Source organism: Artemia franciscana, chromosome 4 (assembly GCF_032884065.1).
Source record: "Artemia franciscana chromosome 4, ASM3288406v1, whole genome shotgun sequence".
Taxonomy (NCBI): Eukaryota; Metazoa; Arthropoda; class Branchiopoda; order Anostraca; family Artemiidae; genus Artemia; species Artemia franciscana.
In genome coordinates, this window is record NC_088866.1 from 29,838,380 (window position 1) to 29,858,135 (window position 19,756).

General features: G+C 35.6%; 1 protein-coding gene across 3 annotated transcripts in view; it reads right to left on the minus strand.

The window, feature by feature from the left end:
• Positions 1–19,756, minus strand: part of LOC136026275 (ras-related protein Ral-a-like) — an 89,375-nt gene that overhangs the window by 46,505 nt on the left and 23,114 nt on the right. For all 3 annotated transcript variants that reach the window (XM_065702665.1, XM_065702663.1, XM_065702664.1), the window contains exon 2: positions 12,790–13,047. In XM_065702665.1, coding sequence (XP_065558737.1) covers positions 12,790–12,897 — 108 coding nt within the window. In that variant the 5' untranslated portion in view covers positions 12,898–13,047. The remainder of the gene's footprint in view (positions 1–12,789; positions 13,048–19,756) is intronic.

The window sequence follows — 19,756 nt, forward strand, 5'->3', positions numbered from 1 at the left end:
TAAAAACAAAGTTAATGGATTTGACTTTCGAACAGGTCAAATGATTGCAGCGAATTGTTTTTTGGTCAAAAGTAAATTGAGAAATGAGACAGAGGAGCTTGAACCAAATGGCAGTTGCAACGTGTGTAAGTTTTGAAATAAGATTAACTTGAACACAAAGGCCTATAATAACAATTAAAATTTTATTTTTGCTCCACTAACATGATAATGAAGTGAAAAAACAAAAACAAAAGAAAAAAACACATACAAAGAACTGTCTAAAAAACAGCATGCGTTAAATCTAACTTAAAAACTTTACACATTACAATCAATTAATTATATTCTATTAAATTTTAAACAAATTTGTATAATTTTAAACAAATTAAATAATTTTAAACAAAATTTAAACAAATTTTAAACAAGGGTGAAAGCCTTTTAGAAGTATTTCTTTATTTTAGTAATTAGATATGAATAGACTCACAGTAATACAAGTCTTTAGGTTATTATATTACAATAAATAAAAAAACATAAATTGAACATATAGAAGTTGATGTAGCAACTTTAGTAAGATAGCTATCTAAAGTAGAAGTAAGCTTATTTGATTTGACTACCGCGACTCAAAATGAATATTAATATCTAAAAACTGAGATATTAGCATAAAATAATTTATGTTAATTACTTTACGTTAAAAATAACGAACTTAAACCACCTCCCCCATAAAACAAAAATCATAAGGTAATTTTCTAGAAGTTTCATATATATTTTCATACAAATCCTCTACTTTTATATGTGTAAGAATATGTGCTTCTCCCCCCCCCCAAATAAAGGATGTAATGATGTAGACGTCTGGGATGTACTAATAGCTAAACCAAGACGTGAAACAAGACGTTGATCTAGCGTACTGCTCTACTTACTCGCTGGGGCGGGATAATTACCTTTCTGACACACTAATAGTAGCTGCAACAGTAGTCGCATGTGCAGAGCACCTGCGTTGCAAAATAAACGGTAATATCCACAAATAAATGAGCGAAGAACTGTTTGACATAGCAAAGTCGATTAACAAAGAAATTACATCCTAAGAGGACTGAAAAACAATCAGAATTTTGTGCGGGGAAACCCTTAGGCCTTCTCAACGAATTAAAAAAGAAGTTTTTTTCAACTGAAAGTAAGGAGCATAATTAAAACTGAAAACAAACAGAAACTATTCAGCATATGAGGGGGGACTGCCCTTTTCTCATCCCTCACCCTTTACGCTAAAGTCTTGAAGTTCTCTAAAAATATTTTTCATTTACTTTACTTCGAGAATTTTTTTTTATTTAATTTCTGACCGTTTTTCATGCCAGGAAATCCCCCCGTGCAAAGTTCCTCCTAAATTTCATTACCCACGGAAAATTCTTCCCGTGAACATCCCCCCGCAGGAGATTCCCCCCAAAAAATTCCCATACTAAATACTGTATGTAACCGATGGGGATAGTGCATAGCTTGCAGCCCTTTCTCAAGGGTATGTGGTACTCATGTCAGCCCCAGAGGTATATTTATTGGACCTTTCAACTACACTGAACTCGATGACTATCTCAAAATTTTGACCGGATGTCTTTTGGAAAAGGGGGCGTGGGAGGAGAGACATACAACAACATATACAACATAATTAGTGATCAGCGTGAATACAAATTAAAAAAAAATAAATAACCCCAAAACAGTTCCCTGCTTAAGAAATTATGCAAATAGGCACATACGCAAAAACATATCTTGGAGAGTGGGGACAAATAAAAAAGGTAAAATGTATACAAAAAAATAAGATATTAAGGAGCAAATGTAAAATTTTTTAGGGGGATTGACTCAATTTACTGTTGAGGGGATTTACGATTAAGTTTGTTGCTAGGGATGAATCAAGTCTAAATCAGTTTTTAGTCTATATCAATATTAGAAAATGAATAAATAATTGCTAAAACTCGATACCATCTTTTGCCCTTATTAAAAAAAAAAAAAAAAAAAAAAAAAAAAAAAAAAAAAAAAAAAAAAAAAAAAAAAAAAAAAAAGCAGTAATCTGTCAACGAAAAAAATTTTTAGACTACATTAACAATGTATAATTTTGATTATAAATCTGAAAAGTTGTGGTCTTGAATGTCTTAAATTAGACGAAAGGCCTTGATCCTCAACCAGCAATATAAGTTAAAAATTAATTTTACATGCACGGTCGAAGTTTTGGTGAGAATATAGTCCTGGAAAGGTTTTTTTTAATCTTCAATGTTAAAATCTGTCGGTAGTATATTATTGCAAACGACTTTGCTTGCAGTTTATTCAGATAATTGGTGGTTATTTATTCGTTGTTTCAGGTTATATAATTTCTAGTCTGACCTGGAAATGAGTACTAAAATACTTTATAAAAATTCTCTATTTTTTTAGACAATGATTTAAATTTTGAAATACCAAGGAAATTAAAATAAAACATTTTCACCCCCTGAATCCATCTTAAGTCTATTCAAACCTATAAACCCAATTTTCTCCAATTTTTCTTTTGGTTGTATCAAAATAATGAAGCTTTTAGTGCAGTACCACATTTTCATCTGTGTGTTGTAAGGGTATGGGCGTTTACCCCCCCCCCCCGGGAAAATTCCCCCCGGATATTTCCTCTTCGTCAAATTCCCCCTGGATAATTCCTGATGTTCATCAGAAGGAAAATTGAAAATTCTACTCACCAGTTTAAGTCAAAGACAATCGTATATCGTTATCTATAGTAAAGATCCAGAAGGGTTCAACGTATTAATATTGATTTATTTATTTCTTAAGCTGCTACAACAAGTTTAGATCTAAAAGTTTAAATAACATATGATGTAACTTAAAAATATATAGGTTATTATGCCAAAATAAAAGAGCTATCTACTTTAAAGAGCATTTTTTGTTTGTTTGTCTTTTTTAAATGTAATTTAAAGATCATGTAGTCCAACTAAAAAAAAAAAAATATTCGGTAATATGCCAAAATAAAAGAACTATCTACTTTAACGGCATGTTTTTTTTTAATGTAATATAAAGAACATGAAGTCTAATTAAAAAGAAATGCTGGGTATTATACCAAATATATATATATATATATATATATATATATATATATATATATATATATATATATATATATATAATATATATATATATATATATATATATATATATATATATATAGAACACGTAATCAAACTAAAAAAAGTATTGGATTTTATTACCAAAATATAAGATGTACCTATTTTGTACTTTCTCTTTGGCTGCTCAATTTTGTGTGGGGGGAATTTTCCTGGGATTTTCAGAGGGGAGGAATTTTCCTTGGGATGGGGGTATTTTCCGTGGGAGGGGCAACTCCGTTGTCGTAGCCTAAGTATGTTGTGATTATATCTGTACTAATTTGTGGTTTATGATTGTTCTCATTTTTCATATAATTCAACGCTTTTCAATTTGTACTATAGAGTCAGAAAACTTAATGAGAAGAAATTGATTTGAAAAGCTTATATTATACCAACACTGGTCCCAAGTACCGTCTACTTATACTTAGGCTTCCATCTTCAATAGTTTAAAAACAAAACAAGCCTTAGAGCTTCTTTAACATTGGTCAATAATAAAAACAGGCTTGAAAGTTAAACTTTGTTCAACTCAACAAATTCCGAACAGGATATGTTACTAGTTATTATACATTTTTTGGCTCCGTTGCCATAACTCTGCATTCACACAAAATTTGTTGCGATATTCAGGGATTACGTCAAGAACGGTTTAAGATTGGTCAATAACAAAGATTTAAGATTTAAACATTACTCAACTCAACAGACTGCGATGAGGATACGTTATTGGCTCTGTAGTAGTGCTTAATTTTCGATTGTCTCTTCCGTAGCTATGGCTGTGGTTTGGAGTAAACCAAATTGTATATGGTTGACACAACTGTTTGAATAAATTGAGTTACAGCCGGTGGGGGTCATCACATTCCGATATCAAAATACGAAGCAAAGGATAGTGCGTCAACACAGTTTTTTGGGCTCCCTCCTCAAAATATCAATATTTTTCCTATAATTTATTAATGTATGTCCATATAATTTGCCTATCAGTCAGTTTAATGGATTCCCCTCCCCTCACATACACAAAAAATTCCTAATTGAATGATTTCCAAGTCTGGTTTTGTTTATTCTACTTTCACCTGTCAATTCTTTTATGAAGAAACCAAAGTTTCAGCTAGATATTGACATGTAGAGTTCTTGACGTATGCTTTTACACACATTGAAATGTTATTTTTGTATTATAACTACTGAATAAATTAAGCAACAGCTGGTGGGAGTCTTGACGTTCTGATATCAAAGTCCGCGGCAAGCTATTTATGTCAAGGGTGGGACTTGTGATCCTCTCCGAAACTTATATCATGTTCCTACAATTTCGTATATATGTTCATCGTTCACTATTTTTAATAGTCCCCTTCATAATAAATTCTTATATAGGTGGCTAAGTGCATATCCAGGATTTTTGTTCGGGAAGTCGATGTTTTTTCAGAAGAGCGAGGGGGGGGGAAACTTTAAACGCACCCATTTTTTACGTGCATTTTTGTTACGTTTTTAATCAGGCAAAATTGGGGGGGGGGGTTAAAACCCGGTATTTCCCCTGGATACGGCCTTTTATGCAGCTGACGAAGCTTCAACAGAAAGTTTCTTGTCTTACTGACTGTTCTCTGAGAAAACCTGCGTTTTTGGAGGGAACTAGGGCTCGTCGTATCGTTTAACCGACTCCAGTGCACAAAAATGAGTATTTATGCATCCTTTAAAACCCTTTCAGGCTTTCATACGAACATTGAATTCCCAAAGTAGCTTTGTTGAGGATGCTTTAATCTGAGATTCCCTAAGAACTGTTTATATACGCTTCCTATGACCGTGATGCGCAACGTATTCACATGAAATCGTAAAGGTGACTTCTTCCAAGCATAATCAATCATATAGCCAGTGTGGTCGAGATAATCGCATGGACGGAGCTTTTTGACTGATCGTCACCATATAGTCCAGTAATTAATCGTCAGGAGGGATACACTGGTCTCTGGGGTGCAACTAAAACTAGGAAAGCCGAAATCTACTAAAAGATTCGATCATTTTTGCTATTTATAAGATAATTCGATCGGATTGAAATCTTAAATCCTACACTTGGCAACACTGCTGGTAATAGAACAACAATCCAAGTGGCCTCACTGTGGCAATAGTAAATTAGCATAGCTAACACGCAAACATAAGTAATATTCTACTCAAGCCACTTAGCTTCTAAATTATATACTTTTACTACAGATAAAAAGACACTGAAGCCCTTCAAACACACATTCTTTTGCTCCCCCTCCTGAAAACATTTTTGGTACCTTTCCTCCCCCTGGTTGGGCATGCTCTTATTCTAGTCTCTTGTGAGGTTCATACGTTAACTTTGAGCAAATTAGAGAACTTCAGCGGATCCATTACTCTCTATATAACAGCATAGGATGATAAAAAAAAAGACTTCAATCTTATTTTGTTGGTTTTCTGTACTCAGGGTAATAACACGACAAAAAAGTGCTGCTGTACGACTTTCAACTGGCAAGACACTCCATTAGGCAGGATTTTATGATGTAACACAAACTTGAAAGACCATTACAGAAAAAGCAAGCGCAACAACCTAACGACTGGCATATATGGAGGACTACTAGACTGATGTAAATAAAGCCAACACATCCACCCAACACACACAGTCTTCTTGAAAGCCCCAGGATATGGCGTGTTCTGTTCATTAATTAATTTTCATACTCATCTATCAAACAGTTCGTGGTAACGAACTGTAAATAAGGAGCGACCCGGCTCAATGGTAAACGAAACTCTAAAAATGGAATTTTGATACTAATAGATACATCAAAACAATTGGACTTTTATGATGATTTTAAATATTTAAGTTTCATCAAATTTAGCCTTACCTATCAAAAGTAACGAGCCAGAGAAAATTTGCCTTATTTTGGAAAATAGGGAAAACACCCCCTACAAGTCGCAGAATCTTAACGAAAATCGCACCATCACATTCAGCGTATCAGAGAACCCTACTATAGATGTTTCAAGCTCCTATCTACAAAAATGTGGAATTTCGTATTTGTTGCCAGAAGACACATCACGGATGCGTCTTTATTTGTTTTTTCCAGAGGTGATCGTATCGACCCAGTGGTCCTAGAATGTCGCGAGAGGGCTCATTCTAACGGAAATTAAAAGTTCTAGTACCCTTTTTAAGTGACCAAAAAATTGGGGAGCACCTAGGCCCCCTCCCACGCTCAGTTTTTCCCAAAGTCAACAAATCAAAATTTTGAATTAGCCATTTTGTTCAGCATAATCAAAAAACCTAATAACAATGTCTTTGGGGACGGCTTACTCCCTCAGAGTCCCCAGGGGAGGGGCTGCAAATTACAAACTTTGACCAATGTTTACATATAGTAATGGTTATCGGGAATTGTACAAAGGTTTTAAGGGGGATTTTTTCTTATTTGGGGAGGGGGGTTGAGGGGAGAGGGTTACGTGGAAGGATCTTTCCGTGTAGAAATTTTTCATGGGAGAAGAAAAATTCCTTGAAGGGGGGGGCGGTATTTTCTAGTATTATTTAAAACAAAAAAACAATGAAATAATAAATATGAAAAAGTTTTTTTTCAACTGAAGATAAGGAGCAGGATTAACACTTTAAACGAACAGAAATTATTACGCATATGATTATTACGCATCTCCTCCTAAATACCTGCTCTTTACGCTAGAGTATTTTTAGTAATGTCAACTATTTATTCTACAGCCTTTGTGATTCAGGGGTCATTCTTAAAGAATTTGAACACAATTTAAGCTTCAGTGTAAAGGGCAAGGTATTAAAAAGGGGGCAAACCCCCTCATATACGTAATAAAAATACACGAATATAGAAGTACGTTACGTAAGTTAATTCGCAATTTACTTATATTTTTTTACTAATAAAAACGTTCGTAAAAAATTAGAAGTTCTAGTTGCCTTTTAAGTAACCAAACTTGGAGGGCAATTAGGTCTCCTGAAAGTAAGTTTTTTTAACTAAAAGTAAGGAGCTAAATTAAAACTTACACCGAACAGAAATTACTCCATATATGAAAGGGGCTGTTCCCTCCGCAATGCCCCGTTCTTTACGCTAAAGTTTTTTACTGTTTTAAAAAGTAGATTTGAGAGAAAGAGTCAAACTTTAGTGTAAAGAGCGGGGCATTGAGGAGGAAACAGCCTTTTTCATTTACGGAGTAATTTCTGTTCGTTTTAATTTTTAATGCAGTTCCTTACTTTCAGTTAAAAAAAAAACTTTTTTTTTATTTAATCAAGTCTAGGAACGATGCAAACATAGGCACGACTAGGAGAAATGTCGCGTGCATGCACATTCCTTTTCCTGTTTAGTTTTTTCCATTAGATTTCCTGTTTTTTTTGCATCTTTGTTTAATTTGTGCCCTCTTCTCAACCCGAAAAGAAGTTTCTGCGTAATTATGTTCGAAAAAAGGTATTTCAATCATGAAGAGGGTTTTGGGGAGTATTTTTAAAAGGGTTCTTGGGCCAGAAAATACACATAACACTCAAATTTAATGTAAAACCCTAAAAAAATGTTTGTACTGAATGTTATCCAAGACATCTTCTGCACTGAAAGAAAATATAAAATGAAATTAAGGGCAAAAATAAAATAAATAAAGAACAAGAGCTAAGAGCTCATATGGCACTTGTGACGAGGCGAGAAGAGCTAAGAGCCAAGAGATCATATGGTATGAGCTCTAACAAAATTCTATGAATCAATAGATTGATTTAAAAAGGAAAATAAGAGGCTTAATGCCGGTCAGGATTTAAAATAAGAGCTCTGAGTCACGATGTCCTTCTAAATATCAAAATTCATTAAGATCCGATCACCCACTCGTAAGTTATAAATACCTAATTTTTTCTAATTTTTCCTCTCCCTTTAGTCCCCCAGATGGTCGAATCTGGGAAAACGACTTTATCAAGTCAAATTGTGCAGCTCCCTGACACGCCTATCAATTTTCATCGTCCTAGCACGTCCAGAAGCACCAAACTAGACAAATCACTGAGCCCCTCCCCCCAACTCCCCCAAAGAGAGCAAATCCAGTACGATTCTGTCAATTACGTATCAAGGACATTTGTTTATTCTATCCACCAAGCTTCATCCCGATTCCTACACTCCAAGTGTTTTTCCAAGATTTCCCCCTCCAACTCCCCCCAATTTCAAACGATCTGGTCGGGATTTGAAATAAGAGCTCTGAGACATGAATTCTTTCTAAAAATCACATTTCATTCAGATCCGATCATCTATTCGTAAGATAAAAATACCCCAATTTTCACATTTTCCAAGAATTCCGGTTTCCCCCTCCAACTCCCCCCAACGTCACAGGATCTGGTCGGAATTTAAAATAAGAACTTTAAAGCACAAGGTCCTTCTAAATATCACATTTCATTAAGATCTGGTCACCCTTTCGTAAGTTACAAATACCTCAATTTTCAAAATTACCCCCCCCCTCCAATTCTACCAAAGAGAGCAGATCCGGTCCGGTTATGTCAGTCACGTATCTTAGACAGGTTTTTATTCTTCCCATCCAGTTTCATCCTGATCTCACCGCTTTAAGTATTTTCTAAGATTTCCACCCCCCCCCCCCCAATTACACTTGATCCGGTTGAAATTTAAAATAAGAGATCTGAGTTACAAGGTCCTTCCAAATATGAAGTTTCATGAAGATCCAATCACTCCTTCGTAAGTTAAAAATACATCATTTTTTATTTTTCAGAATTAACCCCACCCCACCCCCAATAGATCGGATCCGTTCCAATTATGTAAATCACGTATGTAAGACTTCTGCTTATTTTTCCCACCAAGTTTCATCCCGATCCCTCCAATCTAAGCGTTTTCCATAATTTTAGGTTCCCCCACCCCAAACCTCCCCCAACGTCACCAGATCCAGTCAGGATTTAAAACAATCTTTGAGACACGATATCCTTCTAAATATCAAATCTCATTGAGATCCGATAACGCGTTCGCAAGTTAAAAATACCTCGTTTTTTCTAATTTTTCAGAATTAACCCCTCCCCCAACTACCCCAAAGAGAGCGGATCCGTTCCGGTTATGTCAATCATGTATCTAGGACTCGTGATTATTTTTCCCGCCAAGTTTCATCCCGATCCCTCCACTCTAAGTGTTTTTCAAGTTTTAGGTTTCCCCCTCCCAACCCCCAACCCCCCAATTGTCACCAGATCTGGTCGGGTTTAAAATAAGAGCTCTGAGCCACGATATCCTTCTAAATATCAAATTTCATTGAGATCTGATCACCTGTTCGTAAGTTAAAAATACCTCATTTTTCCTAATTTTTCAGAAATAACCCCCCCCCCCAACTATCCCAAAGAGAGCGGATCCGTTCCGTTTATGTCAATCATGTATCTAGCACTTGTGTTTATTTTTCCCACCAAGTTTCATCCCGACCCCTCCACTCTAAGTGTTTTCCAAGTTTTAGGTTTCCCCCTCCCAACTCCCCCCCAATGTCACCAGATCCGGTCGGGATTTAAAATAAGAGCTCTAAGACACGATATCCTTCTAAACATCAAATTTCATTGAGATCCAATCACCCGTTCGTAAGTTAAAAATACCTCATTTTTTCTAATTTTTCAGAATTACCCCCCCCCCTAACTACCCCAAAGAGAGCGGATCCGTTCCGTTATGTCAATCATGTATCTGGGACTTGTGCTTGTTTTTCCCATCAAGTTTAATCCCGATCCCTCCACTCTAAGTGTTTTCCAAGATTTTAGGTTTCCCCCCTCCAACTCCCCCCAATGTCATCAGATCCGGTCGGGATTTAAAATAAGAGCTCTGAGACACAATATCATTCCAAACATCAAATTTCATTAAGATCCCATCACCCATTCATAAGTTAAAAATACTTCATTTTTTCTATTTTTTCCGAATTAACCGGTCCCCCTCCCCCACAGATGGTCAAATTGGGAAAACGACTATTTCTAATTTAAGCTGGTCCCGTCCCCGATACGCCTGCCAAATTTAATCGTCCTAGCTTACCTGGAAGTGCCTAAAGTAGCAAAACCGGGACCGACAGACAGACAGACCGACAGAATTGGCGATTGCTATATGTCACTTGGTTAATACGAAGTGCCATAAAAACTAAAGCGATAATATCCAGCTGATATATCTGTTATTACTTCCACTTTTCTTCTCAACCAAGAAGCCTTTTAGAAGCTAATCCAAGTCCATCTTGTGAACGATCTAGCGCAAACCACATAAACGACTAAACTGTGGACATTCACAAGTATATTCCTTTATGAAGGGATTCAGTAGATTCAGCTTCCAAACTGTCCAAATAAGCATTTTGACACACAAATCAATTAAAACAAATTGGAAACATTTTGGGTAAATAATGATAAGAGTCCAAATATTTCGACTTCACATCCAGTGGCCTTTATCAACTTCAATAAAATTCAGCACAAGCAACGTTACACAAAAAACGAGAAAGAAAAGAGAAATCCTGTCTAAAACTGAGTAAAAAATTAACTCGTATAGTCTTGGTTTTAGTTGAGCGTTTTCTACCGTTTTCATCTAGCATTTGAGCGCTTTTTTTTTTTTTTTTTTTTATAGTTACTTCAGCTATCTTTTTGCGTTGATGAAGGTCTCTGGATGTAAACCCGAAGAATTCACTTACCATTATGTGTACAAATTATTGTTTTCATTTTAATGCAAAAAAATTACCTAGAGGTGTCGCACACACATTCAGAAGTCGCATAAACGAGATGGCATGTGCCGAGCGTTGCTAAATTATGGTGCTATTATGTCCTGCGATTGAGAATAATGCCACGAGTGCCGGAACTGTGCCGGAATCCTGCACAGATGGGTGATATTTCTTCTTTTCTTGTGCTTGACATTCTTTGATTGTATTCAACGGCGGGCGGGGATTGCGATTTAGAATAGTGCCACGAGTGCCGGAACTGTGCGGCATATATGACACTGAGATGTAAGCCAGATGGCGGGAACGAGGTAGCCCTTCGATTATATTCGTTTTAATTATAAAATTGAATTGTTTACATAAAATTACTTACACATCTGAATCTCTCTTGGTTCTCTGCATTTAAACTATGGATCACAGCTACGACACTATAAATTTCCACAGAAACAAAAAAAGAATTTAATCTTTTGTCTGTTTCGCGGTTTCCTTTGGTTAATTAACCTTTTGATTTCCTCACTTTCTCGACTAGGTTGATTTAAACATATTACGAGGTAAACACGTACCCATTTCCTCAATTATTTTAAGTTAATTTCAATACTCTAATTTTAGTGTCTGTGTTGTATTTAAACATAAAATAGACCTTAGAAATGGGTTTTGGAGCTCAAAAGGAAAGTTCACTGTTCCTCTTTTCCAGACAAAACCGAAATTTTTATTTCACCTGGAATTCAAACAGGTAAACAAATACCAAAAAATCCTTAAGAATTTCCCTTAAATATATCTACTAATACAAAAGACTGACGTACCCAATGGCGTCAATTGAAGGGAAATCCCCCAATAGATTTTGAACAAACCACCATTCTTGGTACTGAAAGGTGTTTAAACCCCAAAAGTTTAATAAAGACGTAATAAAAAGCATATAAGAAAAATTGTGTTTATACTTTATCCCAAAATTTTGATATAAACGTAACAAAAGTGCATATAAACAACTTTTGGTGAGTTTTTTTTAAGATGTTTTAGTGACCCCTTCACCCCTAAAAAATACTCCTCCCCATCCCAAACAACAAATCCTTGATACAGTTTTGATTTTCAATGAAATATTAAAACAAAACAGGGATTGGAAAAATATATCTCTCCAACACTTATGTGTATCTATGTCACTGAATGTCCTTAACTCTCAATTCTGAAAACAATCATGTCTCGCTAAACAATGGGTAGGCCTATCTGATGCCATCCCGCCAGTATTTCTCATTACACGAGCAGAAGATTTACAAAGCTCACAAACGTGTGTACGCTATAACTTTTTTTCTTCTTTTTTATGGCCGCCCTCCAACCAGCTCTGCTGCTAGTATACGGAAAAGGAATTTCATAGGAAGTAAAGTGGGACAACCTTAAATCATATGTGAATATTGCAATCACTTTAAGGGACGCTTTGGAGTATTTCCCTAAGGGAATGGGGGTTTGGTGTAGAAAGAAAAACGTTCTTTTATGCAAAATTATTTAGGCATTCTGAACGTGACAATTCAATTTAGAAAATCTCGAGGGAGGGCGCGAGGTTCAAATTTACTATCGAATGTTCCTACGTCACCAACCAGAAATTGCAAAATCATGGCAGATTTACCCACACTGCAATTTACTACGGTAAAATTCTAGTTTAGCTACTTATTTCCCTCTTAGAAAGGGGTCAGGTCAGATAATAAATAAAAATAATAAAAAATAATAAATCATAATAAGTCAGAAAATCTATTTTACAAGGTGTCACTTTTATAACACAAAGATTCTTAGAGGTCATCAAAGGTCAGGGCCCTCTAGAGGGAGAAGCAGTAGATGTATGTACTTCAAAATATCTTCCGGGACATACTTTAGTCTGTAGACCCATTCCTGAAAGTTTCATTTTCCAAACCTAACCTCTTTCCAAGATAGCAAAAAGTAGCTGAATTAGAATTTTACCCTTTCTAGTGTAAGTGTATGACCCAGTCCCTCTTTCAAACGAGTACAACTATTTTTAGGGTGTGCATTTGACCTAGGTTTACCTCCAGAAAGTATGTAGCAAACTGAATTTGGTACAGAATGTTCTTACCTCATCGTACATAAATTGCAAAGTCAGGGCAGATTTACCAACACCTCCACTTCCGACCATAATCACTTTATGTAAAGCAGGCTGTCCTGTTGTTTTTTTTGCTGCCATTTTCTTCTGCAACTTCACTTTCAATTTGGGTCTTTCAGGTAACGTAAACAACCCCTTAAAATCCTGCACAGATGGGTAATATTTCTTCTTTTCTTGTGCTTGACGTTCTTTGATTGTATTCAACGGCGGGCGGGGATTCACAACCTCATCCTGTTTAGAAAATAGTCTATCAAAAATCCGACCACTCGTTTTTGTAAAAAACCCTGAAAACTGTCGCGCTTTTGATCCCATGTTTTGAATATTCAATTTGCCTGCCTTCCAATCGGTAATATTTTCAATCGATATTGATCTAAATCTAGCATCAAAACTGCTCATTTTGATGTTAACAACACTACAAATAAAATGAAACTAAAAACCAATTTCGTGTGTCGCTCAAAACAAAACAGAGACTGTGGCTTCGGAAGCTTACTAACCTAATTAAAGAAAAAAAAAGCCTTCTTAGTAATGAAATTGAGAAGGTTATGATCTATTGACTTTAAGGCAAATTAGTCTAATTTAAAACTACCAGCATAATTGATAGCGTGTCAATATCGTAAATTCAAACGGCCTTGAATTACGTTTCAATCTTTAGTTACGCATTACGTATCAAAAAAAAAACATTTGAGACATAGAAGAAGAATATATATATATATATATATATATATATATATATATATATATATATATATATATATATATATATATATATATATATATATATATATATATATATATAATGAAAAAAGAAATCACCAAAGCAACAGCACAAACACACAAAAAAATAAATAAAAAAAGAAGACAGAAGGAGAAAAGAAAGACTGTTTTCCTACATTAGTAATTAATATAGATCAGTACTTGAATGAGGCCTTAACCCTACTCATCCATACAATTAAATAGGTCGAACAGCATAGCCATAAAGAATAATCCATGGACAGGCAGTCGTGTCGTCAGTAAGTATAAGTCGTCATTTACCAAATAATAAAAACAATAAAAAAAGACAAATAATTGAGAGGCAACAACCCAACACAAGGGCTCATCAGGTGAATATACACTTGCCTATAGGGTTTCGACACAGTAGTGTAGATTTGTTTAAAAACCTATTAATATAACAGGTTTGTTGAAATTAATCATATTTAACGTTCATATGCCCTTTGCCTTTTTTTTACTTTCAAACAAGACATTATTGGGGTAAACCTATGAGCATGGCCTAATCCATGGGGATTATCTGGTTTGACCCCCCCCCCTCCAAATTTCTGTCCTAGTCGTAAGAAATTCACAAGAATGCATGTAAACAAATTTTCGCACATAGAAACCTTGCTAACCACTAATCTTTTCTTGTAAAACCCCCTCTGATTATTTTTTGTAAAACTACCCTTCCACCCCTTGAACAAAATCCTTGACACTGCCCTGTCTATGAAAATCTTTTCTGTGACCACAATGACGGTAATGAAACAATGAGAACAAAGGAGAGAAAATAAGGACATTTTCTCAACAATGAAAATTAGTTAGAAAGTATGTATTTTCCATAGTATTTCAAGGTTTTCCTTATTTTTATTTTTACCTTTTTTTCATTATTCCCTGCACTGAAGATGGCTTAGTGAAACTCCTAGCCAAGATATATCTTTTTTTTATTGCAAAGTAATACTACTTCTTTTTTTTACGTGATCGGAAGGCCCAGAACTTCTTGTCGTCACTACATCTGCTAGAATGGGGTACGGGTTCTCAATATGACCCAAACTTGATGGAACGCAGGAATAAGTGTCCTAGTTCTACCTTTTGGGAATTCGTACCTGATATCTAGGGTAAGGAAGGGGGTCCTAATCAGAGCGTTTTTGAGAAGGAGCTGGCAGTTCTTACCAAAACTTGGTGGGAAAAAAGAGCTAATATCCTATTAATGCCTTTTGGGGTCAGAACTGGATGCAAAATCAGTGTTTGGAGGGAAAGAGGGGTTCCTAAGTTCCCACCATCAGAAAAAAATTACCAGAAGCGTTAGTCAGATCTCAACGAAACTAAATCAGAAGTAACAATTCATGTGCTATTTCCACTTTATTGAAGTCAGGGAGATTAAAGGAAGAAATTTTTCAGAAAGGGTCGTCTGATCTCAGCTAAAATCAGCAGGGAGTAGTAGCCAGTGTTCTAATTGTAGACTATGGGATGGAATACCAGTCCCGGTATTTTGGATGTGGGACAAGATAATGGGATCACTAGCTTCCTGTCATCAGCAGTGACACCAGAAGGAGGCGTCCCAACTAAACTTGATCCCAACTAAACTAGATGAAAAGTAAGAGTTGGCATTCCATGTACCGTCTTTGGTATCTGGACGTTATGCAACCTCTACAGAAGGAAGAAGAAGAGTTGGAGTTCCAGGTGTTCTCTTTGAGACTGATTGCCTAGTTTTAGCTTTGGCACACCTCACCTATCATGTGCGGGGGAGAGATCGATATATTCTTGTCATAATGTCATCCACCAAATGGGCTTGCTATATATACTTGTTGGATCACAGCCAAGCTTAGTCAGAGTTAACAGTTGATATCTTAGTTTTACCCTTTCAGTACCCAAGATGAATGCAACCTCTTATAGGGGGTGGGGTCCTAAAATTCTGGTCATGAATAAATCTACCGGACAGAGGCACCTGATACAAGCAAAATTTGATGGGCCGAAGAGCTAGGCGCAATGCAACCTCTTGTAGGGGGTGGGGTTCTACAATTCTGGTCATAAATCTACCGGACAGAGGCACCAGATACAGGCCAAATTTGATGGGCCGAAGAACTAGGCGCAAAAGTGTACCCGTTTATGATCCAACATCAGTGGGATGGAGGTTTAACAAAATCCATTTTCATCTCCGTTGGCAGAATTCTTAAATAAAAATTAAAAAAAGGTTAATGACTACGTTTTATTTTTTCAGGTATCTTGTTCGCTAAGATCTCTGTGAGAGAAGAGCTTCATTTTTGCCATCCACATTCACAAGAAAGATCAACTAAATGAGAGAGATTGGCAGTTAGGACTTTTTGTTGCGACTTAAGGAGGTTCAAGTTACAATCTGATAAATACTGTTATGTGAGTTGGTCCAAAACGATGAACAATGAGTCCCAGTCACTCCAACATTTCACAGAGCCTTAGCATCGGAAGGTTAGTTCACCGTTTTAGGTTTGAAAAGAAAAGGGCATCAAAACCTAAGTCCGGTTCTTCTCCAAAAATATCGAGAAAAATTAGCTTTCTGATGGAACCACAATGCAAAGATGAAACTTATGAGTGGACCTATAAATAAGGAGGGGGAAATGTTTTGAAGAAAAGGAAAATAAAAAGAGCAAACATTAGCCCCTTTTTTGCAAATCTCTATGATCTCGTCTCAATCTGAATTTTTCCTTTTATCTCATTGTTTTCCATTTCTTCGAACTAAAATCAAAAATTTGTGAAGTGCATTCAAATTAATATAAATAATTGCAATAAATACAAAAATTGATGTGTTATAATAAATGTTTTATCTTATTTCCATTAGTGTTTTTTTTTCTAGTTTAATTTTGTTGGCCCTTTAACAGAAGGAAAGATAAATTTAAAAAGCTGCTATTTGTTGACTCGATGAAATTTCAAAACCAAATACAAAATGAGTACTCAGTTTAGGCTTAACAACGGCTTAATTAGCACATGGAGATGTAGGCTTGAACTCAAATTTGCTACCTTTTGTTTATACCCTTGATGAAACGACAAGAGGCTCTCCTGTCGTGTTTTTTTTTTTTTTTTTTTTTTTTTTTTTTAAGAAAAAGCAGACCTTGGCGTACATAAAATGATAAAAATGAGGTTAGAGGAGAGACATATACTAGCCAGGCTACTGGGCCAAACTGTTTTCTTATGACATAATTGACCTAACGCTTAAAACAATCAGGGCCGTGGAGTCGGAGTTTTAATAAAATGTTCGCTGAATGGAGTCAGTACATTGAAAATATCTGTTGTCGGAGTTGAAGTCGGATATAACTTATAAAATTAGTTTGGTGAAGCTTTGAAACAGGCCTATGAAGTCGGAGTCACGGAGTAGAAGTTGGTAATTTTGAAAATGCCCAGAATTGCAGTTTGTTATAACTTTTAATCGACTCCACAGCCCTGAAAAAAATAAGGCTTTAATTCGTACACTGTGGAATGGGAAAATCTAAAAATGTACATGGCGATCCTCATAATTGATTTATATCATAAAGGACAGTCTATGATATGTTTACTGATGTGTTTTGGAAAGATTCAAAGTCGAAATGACCAAACATGACAAAAAACAAACAAAAAAAACTATGACATGGGACTTGAGCCAGTGAAATTACCAGAAGAAATAAATACGCTGATACTTCAAGAGGAAGAATATACGTTGACAAGAGTGGATACGGGTGTTTCACCTTCATAATCATTAAGACTTTCTCAACCCAAAAAGATATATAGTTATAAACACAAAGTACAGTGAAAAATGCATACTTAGGGGGAAAGTTATAAAAAAAGACACAAAGACAACATAACATTAATAAAATGTTCAAAATAAAAGCCGAAAGATGACAAAAAAAATCTTTATATAGTTACTCCTGTCCGATCCAGGATATCAGTTATATGAGAAGCTTTGTCTTAGCTGGTCCAGTAAGTGTCTTAAGTAGTAAATTAAGGTGCTAAGGAACCTTAAATTTTGAGCAAACATGTGAATAAGGTGTATTGTGAAAACAATTCTAAGTAGAACAGCCTTCTATTTTTGTTATTCATCTTAGTGTTTAAGACATCCTTTTAAGAGGGCAGAGGGGAGCAGGAATGGCTGAAAGTTTGTTGTGGTTATTTGTTCCAAAGGAAAAGAAGGTGCAATATCTTCTAAAGTCTTATACGTGAATTAGAACAAGGCGAAATCTGCCCTCCATAATTTTTGCAAATGCTTCCTAAGGCATAGAATCCTTGTGGCCCCTCTTACACCAATTAAGACGGGGCTTAGGTAACTGTATAGAAATACTTTTAGAATCATCCCCAGAAATCTCATCTCGCGTCTTTTGGAACTCGAGCACCTATATGGAAGCCCTTGCATTAGAGTATGGACTTGCACAAAAATGCAAATGATATTTTTGTTCCTTTTCGACTATTATTCCTTTCTTACACCCGAGGATTTCGATTAAATTTCGAATTTAAATAGTGATTTTCAATTTCAGTATTTAAACTCAATTAATTCGATTTAATTCTGTTATAATTTCAACTTAATTTATCAATAAAAAAGAAGCAATCCTGTGCTTTTACCATTAAATTCAAAGAAAAACAAAGTAATCAGTTTAATTTGTAAATTAGGCTTGCATACAGTGGCGTTAATTGGGGTGCTAAATTTTTATCGACTCCGCCCTAAATTTTGAGAAATCTTTTTTGGTATTTTCATAACTTTTTTATGAATTTTTCATGAAACAAAATCGAAGAAAAAATCATCTCCCACCAGATTTTGAAAAATGCATTTCGCCCCTTCTACTCCCTCCCTAGAGATTTTCAAGAATTGGTTCCCCTGCTTGAGAACCTGTATTTTCACTTTGTTATTTTCACACGATACAATTTTAATTAAAATCAGTACACAGACTTCAGTTTTAACTTCATAAGTTTTAAGTTTATTTAGTATCGCATATTGCTGACATTGCTAACTTGCTGGTAATTCAGGACTACCTATGAATTTTGCCTCTTTCGTTCTAGTCAAAAATAAATAAGTAAACTATGTACGACAGATAAGTAGGTTAAACGAGGGGGGAAAACGCACTAATGCTGAAATTATTTGCAATTTCAAAGTATCTTTACTTTAATTAGCTCACAGGTTTAAGAGATTGAGACACACTTTCATACAGCACAAAGTACAAGCCCCCCCCCTAAATAAAAAGATTCCCCCCAAAAAATTACAGAAATAAAACCCAAAAAATAAACTATCTGACGTGTCATAACCCTTCGCCCTAAAAAATAATCCCACTAGCTATTGCATGAAACTGTGGCCTATGTCTACCTCAGAGCCACGACTGTCAACTTTTATGATACCACTAAGAATGATATCACTGTGAATTATAGAGACCAATAAAACGAGGCACTTACAAATAGAGATCCATTAATAAGAAGGTAATTATCATGACAAGACAATATAGAATTTAAAAAAAATTGACACACCTATTTTGACCCTTCTTTCCCATTAATGTATCGATAGTATGTGCATATAAGTCTAAATAACAAATTCAAGGTGTCAAAAACCTCATTGTTTACACTTCCAGAACCAAATTTAATTAAATTTTAAGCTCTGAAATGGACATCTTTTATACACTTTCTCCTATTGCCCAGCCGTTTTCTCGAGGGGGCAGCCACTTTCCAGTACCTGGTGTAAATCTCAAAACGCCAAGCGAGCCTCACACCCCCGTCACACTTGGAACAGTTTTTGCCACGCTCAGCACAGATTCTCCCACGCTTGGCACGCGCCACATGGTGTGTGTGATTTTCGAAAGTGAGGGATCCCTCGGTTTTAATTAAGGATTAATCAAGCAGAAATGGGAACAACAGGCGCTCACGCATGCACACGCGCAAATGATGGGTTGAATCTCGTGCACTCCTCCTAAATCTTGAAATTCTTAAAATCTAAAATAAGTTCAACTGTATTCCACATAATTCGTCAATTTTGTTTTTGTTTAATTTGGTGCCCACCCCCACCCCACATTTAGGAGTTCAAGCCCGATCCAAGCTCTGTAGGAGACGAGGTTCCTATATTTTGATGACAATCTTGAATGCAGATACATCTTAATATAACAATCCATTAAATAACCTTTCCATCTTTAGTTTCGTTCAAAACTGTTTTAAAGCCACTCATTAAAAAAAAAGTTCTAAAGGTCTAAAAAATTTAAATTAAAAAAAAGTTTAA